This window comes from Triticum dicoccoides, chromosome 1B, assembly GCF_002162155.2.
Source record: "Triticum dicoccoides isolate Atlit2015 ecotype Zavitan chromosome 1B, WEW_v2.0, whole genome shotgun sequence".
Taxonomy (NCBI): Eukaryota; Viridiplantae; Streptophyta; class Magnoliopsida; order Poales; family Poaceae; genus Triticum; species Triticum dicoccoides.
Window position 1 is genome coordinate 389488923 of NC_041381.1, and position 21962 is coordinate 389510884.

General features: G+C 43.1%; 1 protein-coding gene and 1 pseudogene across 2 annotated transcripts; both read left to right on the forward strand.

Moving 5' to 3' along the window:
- The window catches only part of LOC119337100, a 16277-nt pseudogene extending 2379 nt beyond the window's left edge, over positions 1-13898 (forward strand).
- Positions 13899-18603: 4705 nt separating this feature from the next.
- LOC119337111 (probable RNA-binding protein 18) lies at positions 18604-20065 on the forward strand. Of its 2 annotated transcripts, none has more exons than XM_037609230.1 (5): positions 18604-18711; positions 19027-19091; positions 19173-19246; positions 19328-19454; positions 19537-20065. In XM_037609230.1, the coding sequence occupies exons 2-5, from the start codon at positions 19089-19091 to the stop codon at positions 19834-19836; spliced, it is 504 nt and encodes a 167-aa protein (XP_037465127.1). In that variant the 5' UTR covers positions 18604-18711; positions 19027-19088; the 3' UTR covers positions 19837-20065. The 2 variants fall into 2 exon arrangements, with proteins under 2 accessions (XP_037465127.1, XP_037465122.1); XM_037609225.1 differs by having other exon boundaries at positions 18647-18711; positions 19024-19091.
- Positions 20066-21962: the final 1897 nt, after the last annotated feature.

The following is a 21962-nucleotide window of genomic DNA, read 5'->3' on the forward strand; positions in this document are numbered from 1 at the left end:
ACATAATTATTGAGAACCCTCTCGTTGTGTTAGCCACTAGGTAGATAGATCATAGATGCACTGCTAGTTAATTAAGCAAAAATATACTAATGTCCTAATATTTTGTTACATATTGAAAATGGCATCATGTTTTTGGATTGTTGAGGTTTGATGAAAACTCACTCGTTCCATACTAAAAACAAATGCCCTTGAAGATTATTCTGCCTCATGTGTTAAGTAAGTTTTTTTTTCATGACCATGCGTGTTAAGTAAGCTTTGTGATGTATCTTTATCTACACTCTTAAGTTCAGCAAGCAGTGCATGATTTTGCTAAAAGTATAATTTCTTACCTAAAATACACCTCTCATTTTTTTAATCATTCTGTTCTTAATTCACTGCAGATCTTTATAACTAGAGAAGGAGGAAGCAAAAAGTACTCCTCAGTTTTAGCTCCTGGTCAGCATGATGGTTTAAAGTATGTTTTTTTTTGCCCTGTCAGACAACACATTCTTAATTTCCTGAAATTTTATCCATGGATGTTCTGCCTAATGGTTAATGGATGCAAGTCTGGAATCTTCTCTTCGGTCTTTGTCTGTAAGAATATATATCAGTCATGACACAGTACAACAATAACAAAAATGACTTTCAGTCCCAAACAAGTTGCGGTAGGCTAGAGTTGAAACCCATAATATCTCGTAGTCATGGTTCTGGCACATGGCTAGCTAACTTCCATGCGCCCCTGTCCATGGCTAGTTCTTTGGTGATATTCCATTCCTTCAGGTCTCTCCTTACGGACTCCTCCCATGTCAAGTTTGGTCTACCTCAACCTCTCTTGACATTATCAGCACACTTCATCCTTCCGCTACGCACCGGCGCTTTTGGAGGCCTGCGCTGTATATGCCCAAACCATCTCAGACGATGTTGGACAAGCTTCTCTTCACTTAGTGTTATCCCGACTCTATCATGTATATCATCATTTCAGAGATGATCCTTTCTTGTGTGGGCACATATCCATCTCAGCATGTATATCTCCACTACACCTAACTGTTGGACGTGTCGCCTTTTTGTTGGCCAACATTTCTGCGCCATACAACACCGCAGGTCGAACCGCCGTCCTATAGATAGCGCCACTTCATCCATCCGACTTTGATTTGATGGCCCACATCTTCATCGATATCACCATCCTTCTGCAGTATTGACCCCAAATATCGAAAGGTTTCCTTCTGAGGTACCACCTGCCCATGAAGGCTAACCTCCTCCTCCTTGTGCCTAGTAATCAGTTTTAGTTCTACTAAGCCTAAAAGCTTTCGATTCCAAAGTTTGTCTCCACAACTCTAACTTTCTAGTAACCCCAGTCCAGCTAACGGCGACTAGCACCACATCATCTGGAAAGAGCATACACCATGGGATATTTCTTTGAATCTCCCTTATGACCTCATCCACCAAAGCAAAAAGATAAGGGCTCAAAGCTGACCCTTGGTGGCTGGTGCAGTCCTATTTTAATTGGAAACTCATCGGTGTCGCCATCACTTGTTCGAACACTTGTCACAACATTGTTTTACATGTCCTTGATGAGGGTAATGTACTTTGTTGGGACTTTGTGTTTCTCCAAGACCCACCACATGACATTCTACGATTATCTTATCGTAGGCCTTTCAAGTCAACGAACATAATATGTAGGTCCTTCTTTTGCTCCATGTATCTCCATAAGTTATCGTACGAGAAAATAACTTCCATGGTCGGCCTTCTAGGCATGAAACCAAACTGATTTTTTGTCACGCTTGTTATTCTTCTGAAGTGATGCCCAATGACTCTCCCATAGCTTCATTCTATGGCTCATCAACTTAATTCCACGGTAATTTATATATTTTGGAACACCCCTCTTATTCTTGAAGACTGGTACTAATATACTCCGCCTCCGTTCTTCGGGCATCTTGTTTGATCGAAAAATGAGGTTGAAAAGCTTAGTTAGGCATACTATTGCTATCTCCAAGGCATCTCCACAACTCTGTGGGGATACAATTAGGGCCCATGCCCTTGCCTCCTTTCATCATTTTTGAAGCCTCCTTGGCCTCCTTGATTTGTCACACAAAACGTCGTTGGCATCATTAAGGAGTCGTCCAACTCAATGGCAGGGCCCTCATTCTCTCCATTCAACAGTTTGTCAAAGTACTCTTGCCATCTATTCTTGATCTCCTCGTCCTCCTCGTCCTTCACCAAAAGTCGATTTGCTCCATCTTTGATGCATTTGACTTGGTTGACATCCCTCGTCTTCCTCTCTTGGATCTTGGCCATCTTATAGATGCCCCTTTCGCCTTACTTCATGTTTAAACGCTAGTAGAGGTCCTCATACGCCCGACCCCTTGCTTCACTCACCGCTCGGTTTGTGGTCTTCTTTGCCACTTGTACTTCTTTATGTTGTCAGCACTCCTATCCAGGTGTAGGCATCTGAAACAATCTTTCTTCTCCTTAATAGCCTTTGGAAAATCATCGTTCCACCACAAGTTATCTTTAGCTTCGCTTCTACTTCCCCTGGTCACCCCAAACACAAGTCACCATTGTTAGAACTAATCTTGATATTTGTATCAGCATGTTAAGTTTGATTCTGCATGTAGCTTAGCTTAGCGAGTTGTCCTTCGGTGAAGTTTCAGATGAAGCACGCAAGGAAGCGAGATGCCAGGCAACCGTGCGATGCGGTGTGTAGGCGTGATGCTGTGGTGCTGCGCGAGGCAGCACGGCCGTGAGAAGCGGCAAGGCGTGGGATGGCTGGAGGCAGATCGGCTGAATAAGTTAGTTGTAGTCAAGAGATAAGATAGGTTAGTTATTGCATGCATGCATGAGTTGTTAGCCGATGGTGCAAAGTCCTGGAGAGATTCTAGGAAAGATGGGGTCATCCGTGCACTAGTGGGCGTAGGAAAAGGTCATGTATTAGTTAGTGGGTTAGTGCGTCTGTACTGGCTATTTAACTTGAAGAGATGAATGAGATGGGAGGCCGTGAGGGCTGAGAAAAAGATGTAGCCATGGCTGACCAAGAGGAAGGTGTCTCTTGCAAAGCTATTGCCTCCTTCTTCCTTGGTCCATGCGTGTGTGTGTGTTTCGTGAGAGTTTCTTTCATGGTGTGTGTTTGAGAGAAACCACAAGAGAGAGGGTTGAGCTGTGAGAGACAGCCAAGAAGAAGAAGAAGACGCTGCAAGGAGAGGCGGCGTCAACAATTGGTATCAGAGCCAGGTTGGTCCGTGATAGCGACGGCGGCGTGGTCGTCTCCATGTGAGGTGGAGGATGACGGCGCGAGGAGGAGGCCGGCGACGGCGCGATGCCGCTGATGTCCGGCTGCGGTGCGATGCCGCTAGATGGATATGGCGGCGCGAAGCTGCCACAAGAAGACAACGGTGTGACGCCGTTGGGAGGTATGGCGGCGCGAAGCCGTCATGAGGATCGGCGTCGAGCTCGTCGACGGTGCTGTCTGGGGTGGTGTGATGCCATCAACAAGATGGGTCGTTGCGACAGCATGGTGATCGGCGCTGCGAAGGCGTCGTCCACGTCATGAGGTGGCTGCTGCGTGCGGCAGGACGATGTGGTGATGGGCGCTACGACGGCGTCGACCACGACAAGATGGTGCACGGTGGTGACCGGCGCTGTGACGGCGTCGGTGGCGAGGAGTGGCCGGATGTGGCGCTGCGACGGCGTCGACAAGTGGCTGCGGGTGATCCATATAATGATTGTGATATCAAGATTAGGGGGGTGAATGTTAGAACTAATCTTGATATTTGTATCAGCATGTTAAGTTTGATTCTGCATGTAGCTTAGCTTAGCGAGTTGTCCTTCGGTGAAGTTTCAGATGAAGCACGCAAGGAAGCGAGATGCCAGGCAACCGTGCGATGCGGTGTGTAGGCGTGATGCTGTGGTGCTGCGCGAGGCAGCACGGCCGTGAGAAGCGGCAAGGCGTGGGATGGCTGGAGGCAGATCGGCTGAATAAGTTAGTTGTAGTCAAGAGATAAGATAGGTTAGTTATTGCATGCATGCATGAGTTGTTAGCCGATGGTGCAAAGTCCTGGAGAGATTCTAGGAAAGATGGGGTCATCCGTGCACTAGTGGGCGTAGGAAAAGGTCATGTATTAGTTAGTGGGTTAGTGCGTCTGTACTGGCTATTTAACTTGAAGAGATGAATGAGATGGGAGGCCGTGAGGGCTGAGAAAAAGATGTAGCCATGGCTGACCAAGAGGAAGGTGTCTCTTGCAAAGCTATTGCCTCCTTCTTCCTTGGTCCATGCGTGTGTGTGTGTTTCGTGAGAGTTTCTTTCATGGTGTGTGTTTGAGAGAAACCACAAGAGAGAGGGTTGAGCTGTGAGAGACAGCCAAGAAGAAGAAGACGCTGCAAGGAGAGGCGGCGTCAACAACCATCTTCATCCACATATTGTTTGCACCACCTCCTTCCTTCCAAGAGCCTTCTTTAATAACCCTTTCCTTGAAAGCCTGAGCTGCCCCCATCCCCTTGAGCTTCCACCACTTCGTTGTAGCGACTTTGGCGCACTTATCCCTCTAGACACATATCCGGAAGCTGAAGTCAGCCACACCAAGCTTATGTTGAGGGACAACACTCTCTCCAAGTACTACCTTACAATCTAGGCAAGCACACATGTCCTCTCTTCTCGCGAGGAAGAAATAAATCTGGCTAGAGTGTTGACCCCTACTAAAATTGACTAGATAGGATTCTCTTTAAAGAGGGAGTTAGCTACGATGATGTCATAGGCTAAAGCAAAGCTTAAGGCATCCTCTCCTTTCATTCCTGCCGCCATAACCAAAGCCCCCATGCACCCTTTCAAAACCTGTGTTAGATGTACACACGTGGCCATTGAGGCCCCCCCTCCTGTGAAGAGCTTCTCGCCAATAGGCACACTCTTAACCATGTCCTAGGCCTACCCAGAACTCCCTCTTGGTGCTCTCATTGTGGCCTACTTGCGGGGCATATGCGCTGATAACACTGTGAACTAAGTCCCAAACTACCAGCTTTATCAGGAGAATCCGGCCCCCTTGCCTCTTGATGTCCGCCACTCCATACTTGAGGCTCTTGTTGATCAAGACGCCTGCTCCATTTTTGTTTGTAGTTGTCCCCGTGTACGATAGCTTGAAGCCAGTGTCCTCCACCTCCTTTGCCTTTTGCCCCTTCCATTTAGTTTCTTGTACGCATAAGATGTCAACACGTCTCCTCGTCGCTGTATCAACTAACTCCTGTAACTTACCCGTCAGGGACCCTACATTCCAACTATAAGCAGATCCTACGTGGCTTGGCTAGCTTCCTTACTCTTCGCACCCGTCAAGTCAAATGCGAAGATCCTTGCTCACTTTTCACTACACCTGGGCGTCGATGTAGTGAGCCACTAAGGATGCGACGACCCGATCCTTGCTCACTTACCACCGTATCCAGATCAAGATACGGCGCCCCACCAAGGGGGTGACGGCCCGGCCCTTACCCATTTAACACCACACCCTGGTTCATGGCATGTCGCAAAGAGGGTTATGCCCCAACATAGTCCTTTTGGGTTTCATTTCCATAAGAGTGGCTGAGGTTTGACATCGGTTCGCCAAGCCTATCACTACCCTCCTCCTTTACCCGGGCTTGGGACCGGCTATGTTGAGACAACATAGGCGGAGTTAGTCATGACACAATCTATTATAAAAAATAACTATATAATTATTTAACTGATTTGCGGTCCTAATCACATTTCTCATATGAAGGCCATGGATCTTTTTGTAATACACCCTTTCAGTACCTAATTGCCGGTCTTTAGACTATTTCTGTTCAATTATATGGACAATATAGACAAGCATGATCCCCCTTTTGTGGGGGGTTCTTTCTAGCTTTTAATATCAGTTGTATCGTAAATACTTGACTGATCATTTCATGTTTCTTGATTCAGAAAATCTAGCGATGATGGCATATCATCCTGGGATTGGAAATTAAGGGGTGATCGTTCAACATACCATGCTTTGTTTCCTCGAGCATGGACTGTTTATGATGGTAATGCTACTCATTTATTTTAGTAAGAAATCACTCCAAGCAGTAAGATGGACATCATGATAACAAGATCGCTCCAGTTTCCTTATCTTATGGCTCATAGGTCATAGTTTTTAGTTGGGCATGCACAATAGCTGTATATGATGTTCGAGCTTTCCACATCTGTCTATTATATATTATATATATATACTAAAAGCACAATATGGTTGAAAATAGAGAGATATGCTAGAAATTTCCACAAAAAGAAAAACATCCGATCGTTGATCTGGTGGACCGTCTCTTTATAGTAGATCACAACCTTTCAATCTATATAATCGTACCTAAACAGATCATACCCGTTAGATCAACATAAATGTACCTAAATGATCGTACCCATTAGATCTAGTATATAAGCATGCCTAAACAGATCCCATCTGTTAGATTTGTGTAAATGGACCTAAACAGATCGATTCTTTGTAATTGTGCCTAAACACATCACACCTATTAGATCTTCATAATTGTACCTCCACAAGATCATAACTGGTAGATTGCGTAACTATAGCTACATTGTACCTACAGTCCTACACAGATCGTACCTGGTATATTTTGTAACTCTAGCTACATAAATCACCAATGGTACATCATCACAGTTGCATTTAGAAAAATCTCACACGCAAAAATATTTTTAAGCGCACATGTTAATTATTATTAGTTGAACTATAAACGATATTACATGTATGCTAAATGTTATTTAAATAACTTAGACCCCACTACATACACTAATGATGTGCAATGGATACATGACTCCTATAAAAATATAGTACATAATTTCCTTTTACCATATTATGCTCTGTAAATAATTAGACTACCGACAACATACAAATTCTTTAGGACGATACACTAAAAAAGTGGTTGGAAAGTTATTAGGCTCCAGCATGAGCATCGACAAAGTAGCGCTTATTGATTACTAGAACCTAAGGACTGAAGGCTGAGGGTGCTAATCATTGATTTGTTAATTTTTTTGTTTTAGTTATAAAAGAAGGATCCAATTGTATAAGCAAAATCTCAGTGCAAGCATAATTCGAGGAGGATATGAACAGAAGCAGATAAAATGACATAGGGCAAATAACACGTCGTTTTAGACATGGATACAGGCCTGCGCTAGCGACCATATGATAATTGATCTTGCAGGTCTGCATATTGCGGGTTAGTTTGGTTGGTGTCATCCACACCTATGGTATAAACAGGTTATTGAGAAAAAAAATCAATATCATTAGATTTTTCTAAATATTTTCAATTCTTTTGCTATTTCTTAGCAACATAATCATATATTCATATACAAAATGAAGGTCGAAGTTACAGCTTAGGACTGCATCCATGTCTAAAACGACGTGTTATATGCAATGAAGGGGGTAAAATGCAAGAAAAAACAATGTTTGTATAAGATAAAAATAAAAAATAAATACTGAACACTTGCCACTGAATTATAAACTGCTAAGTGCTTTTAGTATGAACTAAATGCGTAATGCACGTTGATATCAGATAGAAAATTAATTGCATGTTTATATTAGGCAGAAAATTAATTACACGTTAATATTAGGTAGGATATCAATTACATGTTAATTACGTGGATAGTCTATATTTGTTATGTTATTAATTGCACGCTAAACATGTTAAACACTCGCCATTGGAGCAATATAGGCTTTGTTGTTGTTGTTGTTGTTGTTGTTGTTGTTGTATAGATATAGATTATGAGGCACATCATTAAAGGTACTGCAAACATGCTAATGAGACTCACAAGTTCTTATCCATTTGATTTAAAAGGTGAACCTGATCCTGAATTGAAATTATCTTGCCGTCAAATATCTCCATTTATTCCCCACAACTATGAAGAGAGTAGTCTCCCAGTCTCCGTTTTTGTCTACACTGTAAGTTCTTCATTACTTGTAGGGGCAATGGTTATTATGGCGCGATATAGACTTAATGTTTCACATGTCTGAAATTTGAACTCCTCATTGTATAAGCTTGTATGCAGAGCTTGTGTATGTTTATGAAGAGTGTATACGCTGTTAACACACTGAGAATATTACTGTACATTTAAGTACTGTGGCACGACCACCAATTTTATTAGAGATTTTTGATTTAGCATCATGCTTTTTCTTATTAATAACTGCTGCCTTATGTAGTATTTGTAATCTTATGTTTGTATGGGTATGAAAATTGTGCAGCTAGTGAATACCGGAAAGGAAAGGGCACAAAGTCAGCCTAGTAATGACCTGGGCGGTAGTAACTTGCTACTCTTTTACTCCAATGTTCTTATGTAATTTTTTCTTCTGTTTCTTTGATTTAATCATGTTCTGTTCTTGATGCGATCCAGAATTCTATTGGTGGACTTTCACATCAGTCTGGTGGTCATGTAAATGAACCATTCATGTCAGTTGGGCTTTGCTTAGTACAGTTTATGCTATAACTAAAAATATAGTGAAATGATTTGTAATCTGTTTCGTATGCAGTGGAGAAAATGGAATTTCTGGTGTTCTCCTACATCACAAGTAATGTCATCAACTGTCCATAATTGTCTTTCCTATGGTCATTTGGCAGATTTCCCTTAAGCATTTCTATGAAGTGCCAAATGCAAACTAAGAGCTTCTAGCTGATCATTGTTTGCAACAGTATCTCCACACTGGCTTGTTCTGATCGATTTGGGGACGGAGTTTTTTCAGTCACATAACGTATTCTCATCCCTATATTTCTATTAGAAGCACCAACAATCTCTGTCTAAAGAAGCAATAAGTTTTTGCCAGATACATGACATTCTCTGCACGTTTCTTCTAATCTAGTGTTTTGCTTATCTAGCAATAATTATCAATTACAAACGTTGCAGGACTGCCAACAATAATCCTCCAGTAACATTTGCTGTTGCTGCACATGAAAACCAAAATGTTGCCAACGTAAAAACTAGCCAGTCTTTTGGGTATGAAACCCATTTGGGCGAGAGTAGTACTAGGATGGGTGACCTCCTGGGAAGTCCTCGTGAAAGGGTTTCATATCTAGCCTACCCCAACTTGTTTGGGATAAAAGGCTTCGTAAGCAAAAAAGTAAGCAAAACAGTGTTGCCAATTTTTGGGCTTTCTGGAGAAAGTTCAGTCACTGCTAAGGAGATGTGGGGCACAATGGTCCAGGTGATTTTTCCTTTTGTCCTACAGTCAGAATGCACCTCTTTTTTGTAGGCTTGGTATTGGATATTCGTGCAAAGAAGTGAATCATACATTGAACCGATTTGTCTGTTTGAAATAAACAAAAACTGGCAAAAAAAATTGACTGTACTCTATGTCTTGCCATATAATTTTTGAAAGGGTGGTTGCTTTGACCAAGATAATTTCAATGCTGGCCCCAGCATGCCTTCTTCAGTGGGTGATACAGTTTGTGCAGCAGTTTCTGCTTCAACCTGGGTTGAACCACATGGAAGATGTACGGTCGTATTTTCGTTGGCTTGGTCTTCTCCCGATGTTAAATTTAAGAAGGGAAGTACGTACCACAGGTAAATTCTATTTTCCAAACTTCTTATGTTTGGTGATAATAATGCTAAGTCCAAATGAGTATGTTGATTCATCTATTCTGAACTCCAAAACATGTATGTTCTGCACACTCATTAGTTTATCCTCCATCCTTACTGTAGCATTATACTTCATAGAACATAGTGATTGTGATTTTATAAACTTAAATCGAATTCCGTAGGCTGAATTTATAATTCTGCTACCTTTTTTTAAACTTTCCGTGTTTATTTATCTGAATATATACTAAGATCAATAAGACCAGCTGTTCCATTTGTTTAATAAGGTTTGATTTCGTGCTCTTTTGGCAGGAGATATACGAAGTTCTACGGAACTTCCCCAAGATCTGCTATAAACCTGGCGCAAGATGCCTTGATGAGTATGTTTTTGTTTTAAAAAATTGTGGCATACCTTTGGTATATGTTGACTATAGCAGTTAATTTTCTCCTCATACATGAAGATTATGGTTTGATTACTCTATTCTAGCGGTGCTCTCTCTGTTGAGATATTTTTCTGGTTAATTTATTACTTCTGAATCTGTCTATTGATTCCCATCTGATTGACAGAGTACAAGCATTGGGAAGAGGAAATCGATAAGTGGCAGACCCCAATTCTCCGTGATGAGAGGTTTCCAGAATGGTACAGTATAATACTTGTGCATGACTTACACTCATAACTATTTCTAAGATTATTAAGGAAATAGCCTACTTTCTGCCCCAAAGTATCACAAATGTTCCTCTTAACCCCCTAATAAGCTATATTTTGCATTGTTACATCTCGGAGTTTTAATACTGGACCATTTCTCTAGGAGGGCGATTTTAGGAGCCGTCCTCTGTTCTTGTCTACTGGGGCATTATAGGCTACTCTGTACTCTCTCATTTCTTCTCTTTGGCTGTAAATCAATCAGTTATCCATGTATAAGCCTCTCCGCCTGCTTGTCCTGCTTGGCAACCAAGGTGCCATCTTCTCTCCTGGATCTTCCTCATCATGCATGCTAGTTGTTGCAGTATTGTGGCCGTTCATCCCACTCGGATGCTTTGAGGTATCTGATTCCGAAGGCTCCACCGTAACCCTAAGACTCGTGATAGTCACGTCAGCTATGCATGCCTCGTGGGCTGTCATGCAAAGCCGAGTCGGACCGGGTCATATGCCCATCATTGATGGCCCCCGAGATTGGGATGAGAACCGCAGAGGGCCAGGCCGTCTGCCCGCCCTCCACGGCCCTAAGATTCGAACTGCTTCCTTTACCACTGACTGAGAGCCCATCGATGACAAAGATGAAGAAGCCACCACTCGCCGCACCGTTGACAAGGACAGGTGAGACCCTGCCGATGATGCAACATCTCTCCATCCTGCCGTGGAGATCACGTCGACTAGGACGACAGGCTCCCGTAGTACCACCTGGAGAGGCCCCTTCCAACGCCTCAGCTCCGGCGACGGTAGCTGCTTCACCACGCACACTGCAGTCGGCGATCCTGCGAACACGCCGTCAGACGCCAACAGCCCAACGGTCGGATCGGTGCTGGGCATCATGGGGTCAACAACGTAGCCGCCTATAAGACGGAGTAGGCAACGACGAGTGCAGTAAAAACATTTACCGATGGGATCGTCCCTCCACCCCTCCCCCTGATCGTCCCTCCGTTTTTTGCGTTCATAGTCGTTCAAAGTTCAGGGTGGTTAATTATTCAGAAAATTAGTTTCATGGTCAACCTGAGGTGCGATACTCTTGCCTTTGGGGGAGTGAGGTGGACAGTTTCCAATTATTAATCACATGGAATTTGAGCCTTCACTTCATATGTCTTTTAGAGAATCTACTTTTTTGTCTAGCTTTAGCCATGCACGATAAATATATATTTATGCGCTACATTCTACTTTACTCTTGCAGGTACAAAATTACTCTCTTCAATGAGTTATACTTCCTAGTGGCTGGAGGAACTGTTTGGATTGGTAATCATCTCTCCAGATCCTTATTCCTGATTTTCCTTTTCTCTCTGTTGATAGGATTTGACTTGATAGTCTCATCTTGGAATGTCCTTGTCCAGACCTCACCTTCCAAGTTAACAACCCCTTTGTAGCACAGTATTTATTTTACATGAACGGAGACATTACAATACAAATTTGTATTTTCTCCATTCATGAATATTCATGTGGAGTATTCCACATGAACTACCACTAGGTTATTTCTATGTAGAAATAGTTCACTGCAATATTAAGCTGTTTAGAACAAGAGAAAACAAATTCCTCAGGAAATATTTATTTATTTGGAACGAACAAGTTCTTATTGATCTATATAGCACATTTATTTCAAGTCTAAGTTCTTTTGGAACAAAGAAAACTTATTCGATGTGATTGGTTCCAGAGTATATTAACACAGTACTAAATTAATCTTGTCATTTTAATTGCATCTACTCTCATGAATGGTGACAATGCCAAAAGATATAATTATGTGTATGCTTCTATAATGTAGTTTTGTAATTACTGATCTAGTGGTATGTACTCCCAGACAGTGATTTGAGTTCAAGTCTACCTGAGGACAGTGATTTACCACTTCATAACAGCACTTGCAACTCTACAGTTCCACTTATTGGTTCTAGCCCACCTGATTTTGATGACAAAGAAAATGTTGGGAAGTTTTTGTACCTTGAAGGAGTGGAGTACTTCATGTGGTGCACTTACGATGTACACTTCTATGCTTCGTTTGCTCTGTTGGATCTCTTTCCTAAGATTGAGCTGAGTATTCAACGGGACTTTGCTAGAGCTGTTTTGCGTGAAGATAAAACTAGAGTCAGATTTCTTGCTGATGGTACATGGGGCACACGCAAAGTAATTGGTGCTGTTCCCCATGATCTCGGAGCACATGATCCTTGGCATGAATTGAATGCATACAATATACATGATACAAGTAGATCCCAGGTTTGTGCTCCAAGTTTACAGGGATTTTGCTGCAACAGACGACATGTCATTTGGCAAGGATGTCTGGCCTGCAGTTTGTACTGCTATGGAATACATTGAACAGTTTGATCGTGATGGTGATTGTATGATTGAGAATGATGGTTTTCCTGATCAAACTTATGATGCTTGGACTGTTCTTGGAGTAAGTGCCTACTGTGGTTGTCTTTGGCTTGCTGCCCTTCAAGCTGCAGCCGCAATGGCCCGCAGCCTTGGACATGGTGACTATGCTGACAGGTGCATGGTGAAATTTGCGAAGGCTAAACACGTGTTTGAAGCCAAGTTGTGGAATGGTTCATATTTCAATTATGACAGTGGAACAAGTTACAGTAGCCGCTCCATCCAGGCAGATCAGTTGGCCGGACAATGGTACACTGCATCATCTGGCTTGCCACCTCTGTTTGATGAGGACAGAATAAAATGCACGCTTCAGAAAATATTTGACTATAATGTGATGAGGGTGAAAGGAGGACGCATTGGAGCAGTCAATGGTATCACCCAAATGGGAAGGTAGACGAGACATGTATGCAGTCAAGAGAAATCTGGACTGGAGTAACATACAGTTTAGCTGCAACGATGCTGCTCCACGGAATGGAGGATCAGGCTTTCACTACAGCGCAAGGCATTTTTCTTGCAGGATGGTCTAAAGAGGGCTATGGGTATACCTCTTGTTTCATCACTATCTTTTAAAGTTTTAGTGTTTCACATATATTTGCTTTTGATCAGGATCATGCTTTTTAGTGTTGATGGTTGCCCTATCTTAAATTCTTAATTCATCTAATAATGCCTATGATTTCATTAAATACCACTTGTTCATTGGTTGTTGGATATAATCATATAGGGACTCAATTTATTTGAGATAACTGGTTGTTGGATATAAGCTATAAATAGTTAACATATCACTTCAATCAGGTATTGGTTTCAAACTCCAGAAGCATGGACTATTGATGGCCACTATAGATCTCTGATATATATGCGCCCGCTTGCGATATGGGCAATGCAGCATGCGCTGTCTCCTCCAAGGGCGATCCTCGAGGCCCCAAAGGTAAATACAATGGAGAGGGCCTACGTTTCTCCTGGTGCGCTCCAGTTTCTCCAGGATAGCGTCAGGAAGATCACTCCCAAGAGTGGCTGTTTTTGAGCCAATGTGTATGTGGTCTGTGGTTGCTGGTGTGATTAGAGATTTAGCTCAATTATTCCTGTACATGCATCTGTAAAGAAATGCAGAGTTGCAATTTCCTTTCTGCGGAGGGAACTTCATGTGCAACCAATCTTGTATATTGTGATCATTGTCAGTGAACCCAACTCTGTACAGTACTGTACATTATATGTATAGACCCCATGCGATGTTGCGTGAATTGGTTGATGAAAATTTGGGTTGATAACATGACAACCAAAACTAAAAATACATATGACTTACTATATCTGATTATGTATAACTATATCGGATTATGTATAAGTATAAAATATGTATTGAATACAAGTAGAATAATTGAATGGAGAACATTTTTCCATGCATGGTTGAATGTTGTGGTGGGTTTTTTGTCATGCATGATTGCATGTTAAGGTTGGCCTTTCCTATTCGTGATTATATGGTGAGGTGGCATACTTGCATGTTGAGATAAATGAGTTAATGGAGATAACTCCCTTAGAGCATCTCCAACAGCCGCGCTAAGCGCCGCGCGCAAAAAACCTGTTTGCCGCGCGTGCTTCGGCTGGTTTAGCGCGGCCGCCAGCGCTGGCTCCAGCAGCCGCGCTATAATGCAGCGCGTGTGCGCCGCTCCAGCAGAGCGCAAAAATACAGCGCGCGCGCCGCACAAATCACATATACATTTTAAAGAAGAAGAGCAAAAATGATCAAACAAACAAAATAAATCAACAATAAATAGTTCAATTTCGTTATCATTACAACTCAAACAAATAGTTTATCGTTCAGTACAACAAATAATGCAATAAACACAACAAATAGTTCATGAACAATATAATGTCGAATGCAGAAATCATCATGCTCTTTGTCGTCCATACCATGCCCACCACTCTTCAATCAGATCATTCTGAAGTTTATTATGCGTTGTGGGATGCCGAATGGCATGATAGGAGGCAATAAAACGGGCTACCCTTTCAGCCCTCCGTCGCACTCGCACGGGATGTCCCAAGAGTTCATACTGTGAGTAGTCTAAATCTTGGCCACACTCATTCTCGATGATCATGTTGTGCATGATCACACAAGCGTGCATGATGTATCAAAGCATTTTTTGATCCCAAAATCTAGCCGGTCCTCTCACAATAGCAAATTGGGCTTGCAAAATCTCAAATGCTCTCTCCACATCTTTTCTAGCCGCCGCCTGAGCATTGTGGAAATCAAGATATTTCTTACCTTCCGGCTTTTTCAACGGCTTCACGAAGATTTGCCACTTTGGATAAATGTCATCCGCTAGATAATAGCCATAATTGTACGTACGACCATTTGCTACAAACTGCACAGGTGTCAACTCACCGTTTGCAATCTTATTCATTAGTGGTGACCGGTTGACAACTTTGATGTCATTCAAAGATCCAGGCATTCCAAAAAATGCATGCCAAATCCAAGTCTCCTGATCGGCCGCCGCTTCAAGGATTATAGTGGAACCCTTTTTTGGCCATGGAATTGCCCATGCCATGTCTTTGGACAATTCTTCCAACTCCAATGCATGCAACCTATTGAGCCAAGCATGCCAGGAAAGCCGCGCACTTTGTTCATCGCCAATAGCCTTGCGGCGTCTTCAGCAGTGGGAGATCTCAAATACTCCTCGCCAAACACTTGCACAATTCCCACTGCAAAGCGCTTGACACACATGATGGCTTGGCTCTCACCCATAGCCAAGTGATCATCAACTAGATCAGCCGGGATACCGTATGCCAACATACGCAAAGCGGCTGTCACCTTCAGAAAGGTGCTATGCCCGAGCTCTCCGGCGGCATTCCTTCTTTGCTGGAAAAACCGGTCATGGCTCGCTAGTTTCTCTGCAATGCGCCTGAACAAGTCGGTGCTCATCCTAAACCGGCGACGAAAATACGACTCCGGGTATGTGGGATTCTCCACGAAATAGTTCTTCATCAATCTGTTATGGGCATCAATCCTATCTCTCCAAATTTTCTCCCGTTCCATAACCGAACCACCGTGCTTCGGTTTTTTATTGATATGCATAGCTAGGATCATTGCAAGATCCTCCTCCTCTTCCATATCAAATTCTTCTTCGGAAGAATCATACGACGAACTCATCTACAATGTTCAATACTATACTATAAAAACTACAATTCAAAACATGCACCAAATTCATGAAGTTTGAGCAATACATACCTTGTAGGCGTTTTGTCGAACACCTTGCGGGCGCGGCACGGCAGCGAGCGCTCGGACGTTGTTCCTCGGACGACGGAGGCGCGTGAGCACCGGCGGGACTAGGAGGGGATGGGCGGAAGCGCGGCGGCGCGGGGATAGGCCGGGGAAGCGCCTGAACGGTTGCCGGGGGGCGCGGGCGGCGGCGGCGGCGCGGCCGGATGGGGGTGGAAGTGGGAGAGGAAGTGCGAGAACGAGCGCTCGAGTGTGCCGCGCGCTGCAGCGGGCGCCCGAAATACACCGCGCGGGGCAGTGTTTCCGACAGCGCGCCCAATTCGTTATAGCGCGCGCGCTGGAGCGACCCGCCGCGTTGCGCGCGCGCTAAAACCGACTAATTTGCGGCGCGGCGCTTGTTTAGCGCGGCTGTTGGAGATGCTCTTAGATATATAAGAATGTGAAAAATCTCATCTCTATTGTTTTGTCCTTTTAAAAAAACTTGTCTTGTTGATAATGTTGTGTGGTACCTTGCCATATCTTACAGATTCGCATAAGAAGGGATCTGGGTCGCATGGCACCACTAGAAATCCAAGTTTGGCCGGGGTGTGTGTTTTAATGACGAATTTGATTATATTTGGATCCTAGGTCTAATTTAATAGGGTTTTCCGGCGTGCTAACCAGCGAACATTGGTTTTTTAAGCAATCGCAGTGAATACCCTTAGGACAGTTACAGTCAGATCCCGATCAACGCATGGCAATTACTCTGTGCAGCATGGTAATCTTTTCTGCCATTTCTTTTACTATGTGGCAAAACAAAATTAGAGCATGGCAAATCCGTTACAACATGTCAATTTTATCTGTTTTCGCATGACAATAACGGAAAATCTTAAAAATCTAACATCAGCGTTTTTACATTTTCTTTTCTTTATTGTCATGGAAGTTCATGAAATAACGTCCTTGTTTTTCATTGGAAAAACCAATGCCAATATCAAGATCAATCTTCTTTCTTTTTTTGGGAGCAGAGCTGAAAAAGACAAGAAACTCCAATGATATTTCGTTCATTAGAATGTTGATTCCTCACAATCGCACTTTCTGATGTTGCGGAACCATGGCAATTAGAATCTCAAGAAGCGGCAACACCTATGATACAAGGATCATCGACTTACATCATGATATATTTTTCTTCCAGGTTCTTATTTTGGTTTTCTTATCATGGATGTTGGTTCACACTTTATGGCATTTTGGCGGAGCAAACTAATCCAAACCCACAAAGGTCTAATCAAATAATTGCATGATTTGTTTTCTGGGGTGAAGCGTGTGGGGCATGTGTGTTGACACGTATAGGCTGCATGTTAGTGGTGTCGGTATACTCAAAAAATTGGTTCCCTCCGAGCACACCAAAATGGGCCTCACAAAAAAATATATCCATAGTTAAGTTGTTGCCGATGTTGAAGAAGCTTGGCCTCGTCCAGTTATACTACGACTACGAGTCAATTATGAATCACTCACAAGAACTAAAGAAATGCTCCAAGCACGACACCTGACATCTTGATGAATTCCTGAGCACGACCAAGCTCCCGAGTACGACCAAGCTCTCGAGCACGGCCAAAGCCACCGAGCGTGGCTACCCCAGGCTTAAGCTTTGGATTAGGCAAAGTAAATTTGCCTACAACATATTTAATGTCAAGCAGGAGAAACCGTAGCCCGTGAAGCTACGTATTTTAGGGGAATGATGGAGCTTTGCATGACGACATCGCATTTCCCCACGTGATAAGGGGTGGACTGGTGGTGACACGGGCGGGCCCTCTACTTTATTTCTCTGCAACTCGGGAACATGAAGTTGAAATCGCTAGTGCAACTCATCAGACTGGCACAACTACATAGAACCACCTTTTTGACTATGGTTCTGGCACCATGACAAAAGTTGCGGCCTCCACTAGCTACAGACACTGACGTGTTGAGCTCAGAACGATGTCCGTGACCAAGTGTATCTATTGACCAGAGATACCTAGGATTTAGGCAACGATTACTTGCCACTCTCAGCAAGCTCCATGGTGAATACCGAAGCAACAAAGTCTATTGAAGCATTTTACCTTTTTTTACTCAAATGGCCATCGTAGGTCCCCTCCCTCCTAACTCTATAGAAGGGCAGTACCATGGGTATTAGAAGGAGACCGCTCCCAAGCACTTCTCTTACTTTTGAAGAAAAGTTAGGAAAAGAGAAAGAAGAGAAGGGTTCTTAGGGCAACTATAGGCCCACTTGAGCACGACCAAAGCTGGTTGTGAGCACTCAGCTTAAACTTGAGTTCATTAGTTCATCATCCATCAAACACACATAAAGCAGGACTAGCATATTACATCTATGAATGTCCTGAACCTGGGTAACTGATAGTTGTTAGGAAGCATTGAGAATCTATGAGTGTTTTAGCCCCTGACCGAACAGCTAAAGGGGGTCTCCACTGATCCCTGATCTCAACGAGCACATGTTGACAGGTGGGGATCACTCTCTTAGATATATGTAGTTATGTAATTGTTTTGAAAATGAAACAAACGAGGAAAAAGAAACATGAAAAAAAAGTCGAAGTAAGAACACTGAGAACTGGAGTTTCTGGGGAAACCGAACAGAAAACCTGAGTAAAACACAGACCAGAAGGAAAAAAAATGACGGAAAACCGGCTGAGCCCTGCCGCTGCTGGGCCGGCCCACGTCGCGGGCGAGCAGCGGCATTTGCGGCTTGGCCCAGCTACAGATGACCCAAATCCGATCATTCCCCGTTGCTGTACAGTTGTTCTGCTCCGTTCTGAAAAGAAAAAAAACTGCTCCGGTCCGCCGCCGCCCTCCCGCCCCCGTGCTTCATCGCTGCCCGAATTATTCGCCGGAGCAACGCGATTCCTGCACGCTCTTATTGCTCCCGCTCTTCCGGTAAGCTCTTCCGGCTTGTCCTGCCTCCCGCCTATTTCTCTGTCCCCAGTTCTCGCGCAGTCGCGCTCTCTGTGCAGATAGATCTAGACCTCACGCGGACACGCTTCGCGTACGCTCTGATGTTACTAGTTCGATGTTAGCTACTGCGGCCTGCGAATCCTTTAGGTGGTACCGATATCTGGGCGCATGTATGATGGTTGTGGTATTCTTTTGTAGAGAATCTGTTTTAACTTTTAAGAGCACATATATTGCTCTGGTAAATCGACCGAATTCGCGCCGCATCTGATTGAATGTCCTCTCTGCTCTCTGCAGCAGAAGATCCGTTTTCTGAAATTGGCGCTGAATCGTGTACACAACGATTTCTTCTTCAAGTGGCAATGGTAAGTGAGTCTTGATTAGAAAGGGCTACAGGTGATTGTGCAGCATGGCTAGATGTTGTGTTTAACCAACTTATTTTGCAGGATCCCAAGGGTCTTGACAGCGATAAGTCTGCGAGTAGGCTCTATGTGGGCAATCTGGATTTTAGGATATCAGAGTGAGTTTTTCTCTAGTGCATCTTCCTTCCAAGGTTGGCCTGATGTTATGTGTAATCCAACATTATAGTGTGATTCTCCAGGTCTGACGTTATCAAGATGTTCTCCCCCTATGGAAAGATCATAGCCGAGGATTTCCTGTTGCATACACGTGGCCCGAAGCGAGGCGAGCCTCGTGGTTATGCCTTTGTTCAGTACACTACCAAAGAGGTACGAGTAATATTCATTACTTGTTGCAAACATTGATGGGTCCTGGTAATTCTCACCTTTGCCACCTGAAGTGAGCATGCAGGAAGCTCAGTTGGCAAAGGAAAAGATGAATGGCAAGTTGGTCTGTGGACGTCCTGTGGTGGTTCACCTAGCGAGTGAGAAGTGTTTCCTAGATTCTGGTAATTCACAAAGAGCGCTGAAAGACAAGAAACTGGCAGGTGGTTCGGGAAGCAAATCAGCACAAACTGATCGTGCTGCAAAGATATCTGCGATAAAAAACAAGTTGAAGTCTCTGGAGAATGATGGCTGTAGCACAAAAAGACCAAGACTTAACCCTGATGACTTGAAAAGCACCGGAGAACAATCTGATAGGAAGCTTTGAAGTGAACTTAGTCAGCTCATTGTGAACAATGCCCTATCATGCTGGTTGCATAGCTGATGTTTCTGCAGTTGTAATACTCTAGCTTTATCAAGTTAGACAAACTAAAGGTGTAACATGACACAGTTCACCGGATTTGTACAACAGTTTGCACCAATGACCATTGTCCAAGTAACAATTAAGTCTTCATGGAGAAACCATTTTCCAATCCAGTTCTCATGCTGGTCTATGAGCTGATCTTCTGCCCAACCCATATATTTGCCCAACTGAATTGCGTCACAGTTGGTTTATTCAGCTCTTTTGAAATTGGAAGCTCACTTACCTCTGAAATCATGCGACGTAAAAGATCATTTTATGTTGTTACGTTCTGGAGTTGAATAGGATACAACCATTTTGGATGTTTTTTATGTTGTCACCAACCATACATGGCAATTTTTTTGTTGTTGCTTTGTGCAAACCGATACTGGTGGTAAGAAATGTGGTGCTGTCACTGCTTTGTAAGATTGGAACCCTCTTAGTCATGGAGATTTACTTTTAGCCAAATTGGCATGTATCAGTACCAGTGCAATGCTTACTTTTATACACTATACTACCTGGAAGTAGAACAACATATACAACAAGGATTGAATAACCATTTTGTTTCAATAAGCCCCCTGTTGCTGGGATATGCGACAAGAATTTACTTGGGACTTTTAAAACTCTAAAAAGTTTTGGAGTTGCTCAGCGATCTGTTACATGTGATTTCTGTCAGCATTGCAATATCATGCTTCTACCTCATCTGTTGTTTCAACTAGAATATCTACATGGTTATTCCGGTATTTGGGGTGTAGCATCTGATGATATCTCATCTGTAGTGGTATCGATTTCAATGAATATTTATCTGTCCTAGAATCTCGGAAGTGCACTTAGTTGGAAACATACAGGCAACATTTACTTTCCTTTACTTATGTTACTTTGCTGCCTGGACATCATTATATGATTTCTCAAGGGTCATATTCTGAATAATAAGACAAGGTACTTTGAGTAAATGTTCTGCAAATCTGTGCTCCTGGAAAGCTAGGATTTGTAGGGACAAAATGTGCTTGATTGCTCGACAAAGTATGACAACAAGCTCAGAATCTGTCATATATTACGAATGTACATGGCTGCCTGGTCGGGATAATTCATATGAATTGTTCTGTCCAATGTGTTGTCAAGTTTTGGAACACGGATCAGTGGCGAACCAGCATCAGTAGTCATTCATGTCTCCAAACCTTAGCTGTCATTTTTGCATTGCCTACCATAAAGTCATGTAGATAGCTGCCGGATGCTGTAAGTCTCACATCTCGTGGCATATTTGTTATGCTACAGCACATAATGGCATCATCGTTGAAGTTGAATTATTCGCTGTGTCTGTTTCTTCCTTTGTTCTTACAGAAGCTCTTTTGAAAGTTTGCAAAGATGCCATTGCCTGGTATAGAAATCAAAGACTGAGAATATCACGGTATCACCCTGTTTTCCTACTTGATCATCATTACACCTATTTAATCATTACAATGGGGATGCTTTATATTATATTATGGGACAGGGGGGAGTATTACATATGCTAGAAATTGTGGTCGACACCTTTTCTTCTTCATCTAGGATAGAGACTACTTCTATTCTGCTCAGGTTTCATGGCAGTTCCTACGGGTCCCCACTAATCTGATTAGGATCGTCTTTGGCAACTGGGATGCTTGTAGTAAGTAAACAACATTGGTCTCTACTCTACACTTAAACCAACACAGTTCACAGCTGGGGTGCTTAGGAAACAGTAAGAGTTCCAGGCATTACCTAAAAGAGTAGTACAATCTGGTATTTCAAGAAAGTAAGGAGCTATTCAAATCATGTTATCCATCCATAAAATTTCCACAGAACGTGCAATGATTTCTGAGCAGGCACAAAGCGCACACATGTTCCGGCCTGAAGCACAAACAAATCGTCAAAGACAATATGTACAGTAGTACATTTCCTGAACTAACTACTATCTCCTTTAATCATGGACATGAATGCTTTTCAGGCTTCTTCTCCACGCCTTTCTTTAACAGCTCAGTTTCCAACAAGGTTGCTTTGTGGCGCAACGGCGCACACATCATGCAGACATGCACCAA

What these genes read in the sequence shown, in the direction of transcription:
- LOC119337111 (XM_037609230.1), top strand. An exon ending in CTGGATTTTAGGATATCAGA is followed by an intron (nt 19,247 to 19,327) that starts GTGAGTTTTTCT and finishes GTGATTCTCCAG; the next exon opens with GTCTGACGTTATCAAGATGT. An exon ending in TTCAGTACACTACCAAAGAG is followed by an intron (nt 19,455 to 19,536) that starts GTACGAGTAATA and finishes GTGAGCATGCAG; the next exon opens with GAAGCTCAGTTGGCAAAGGA.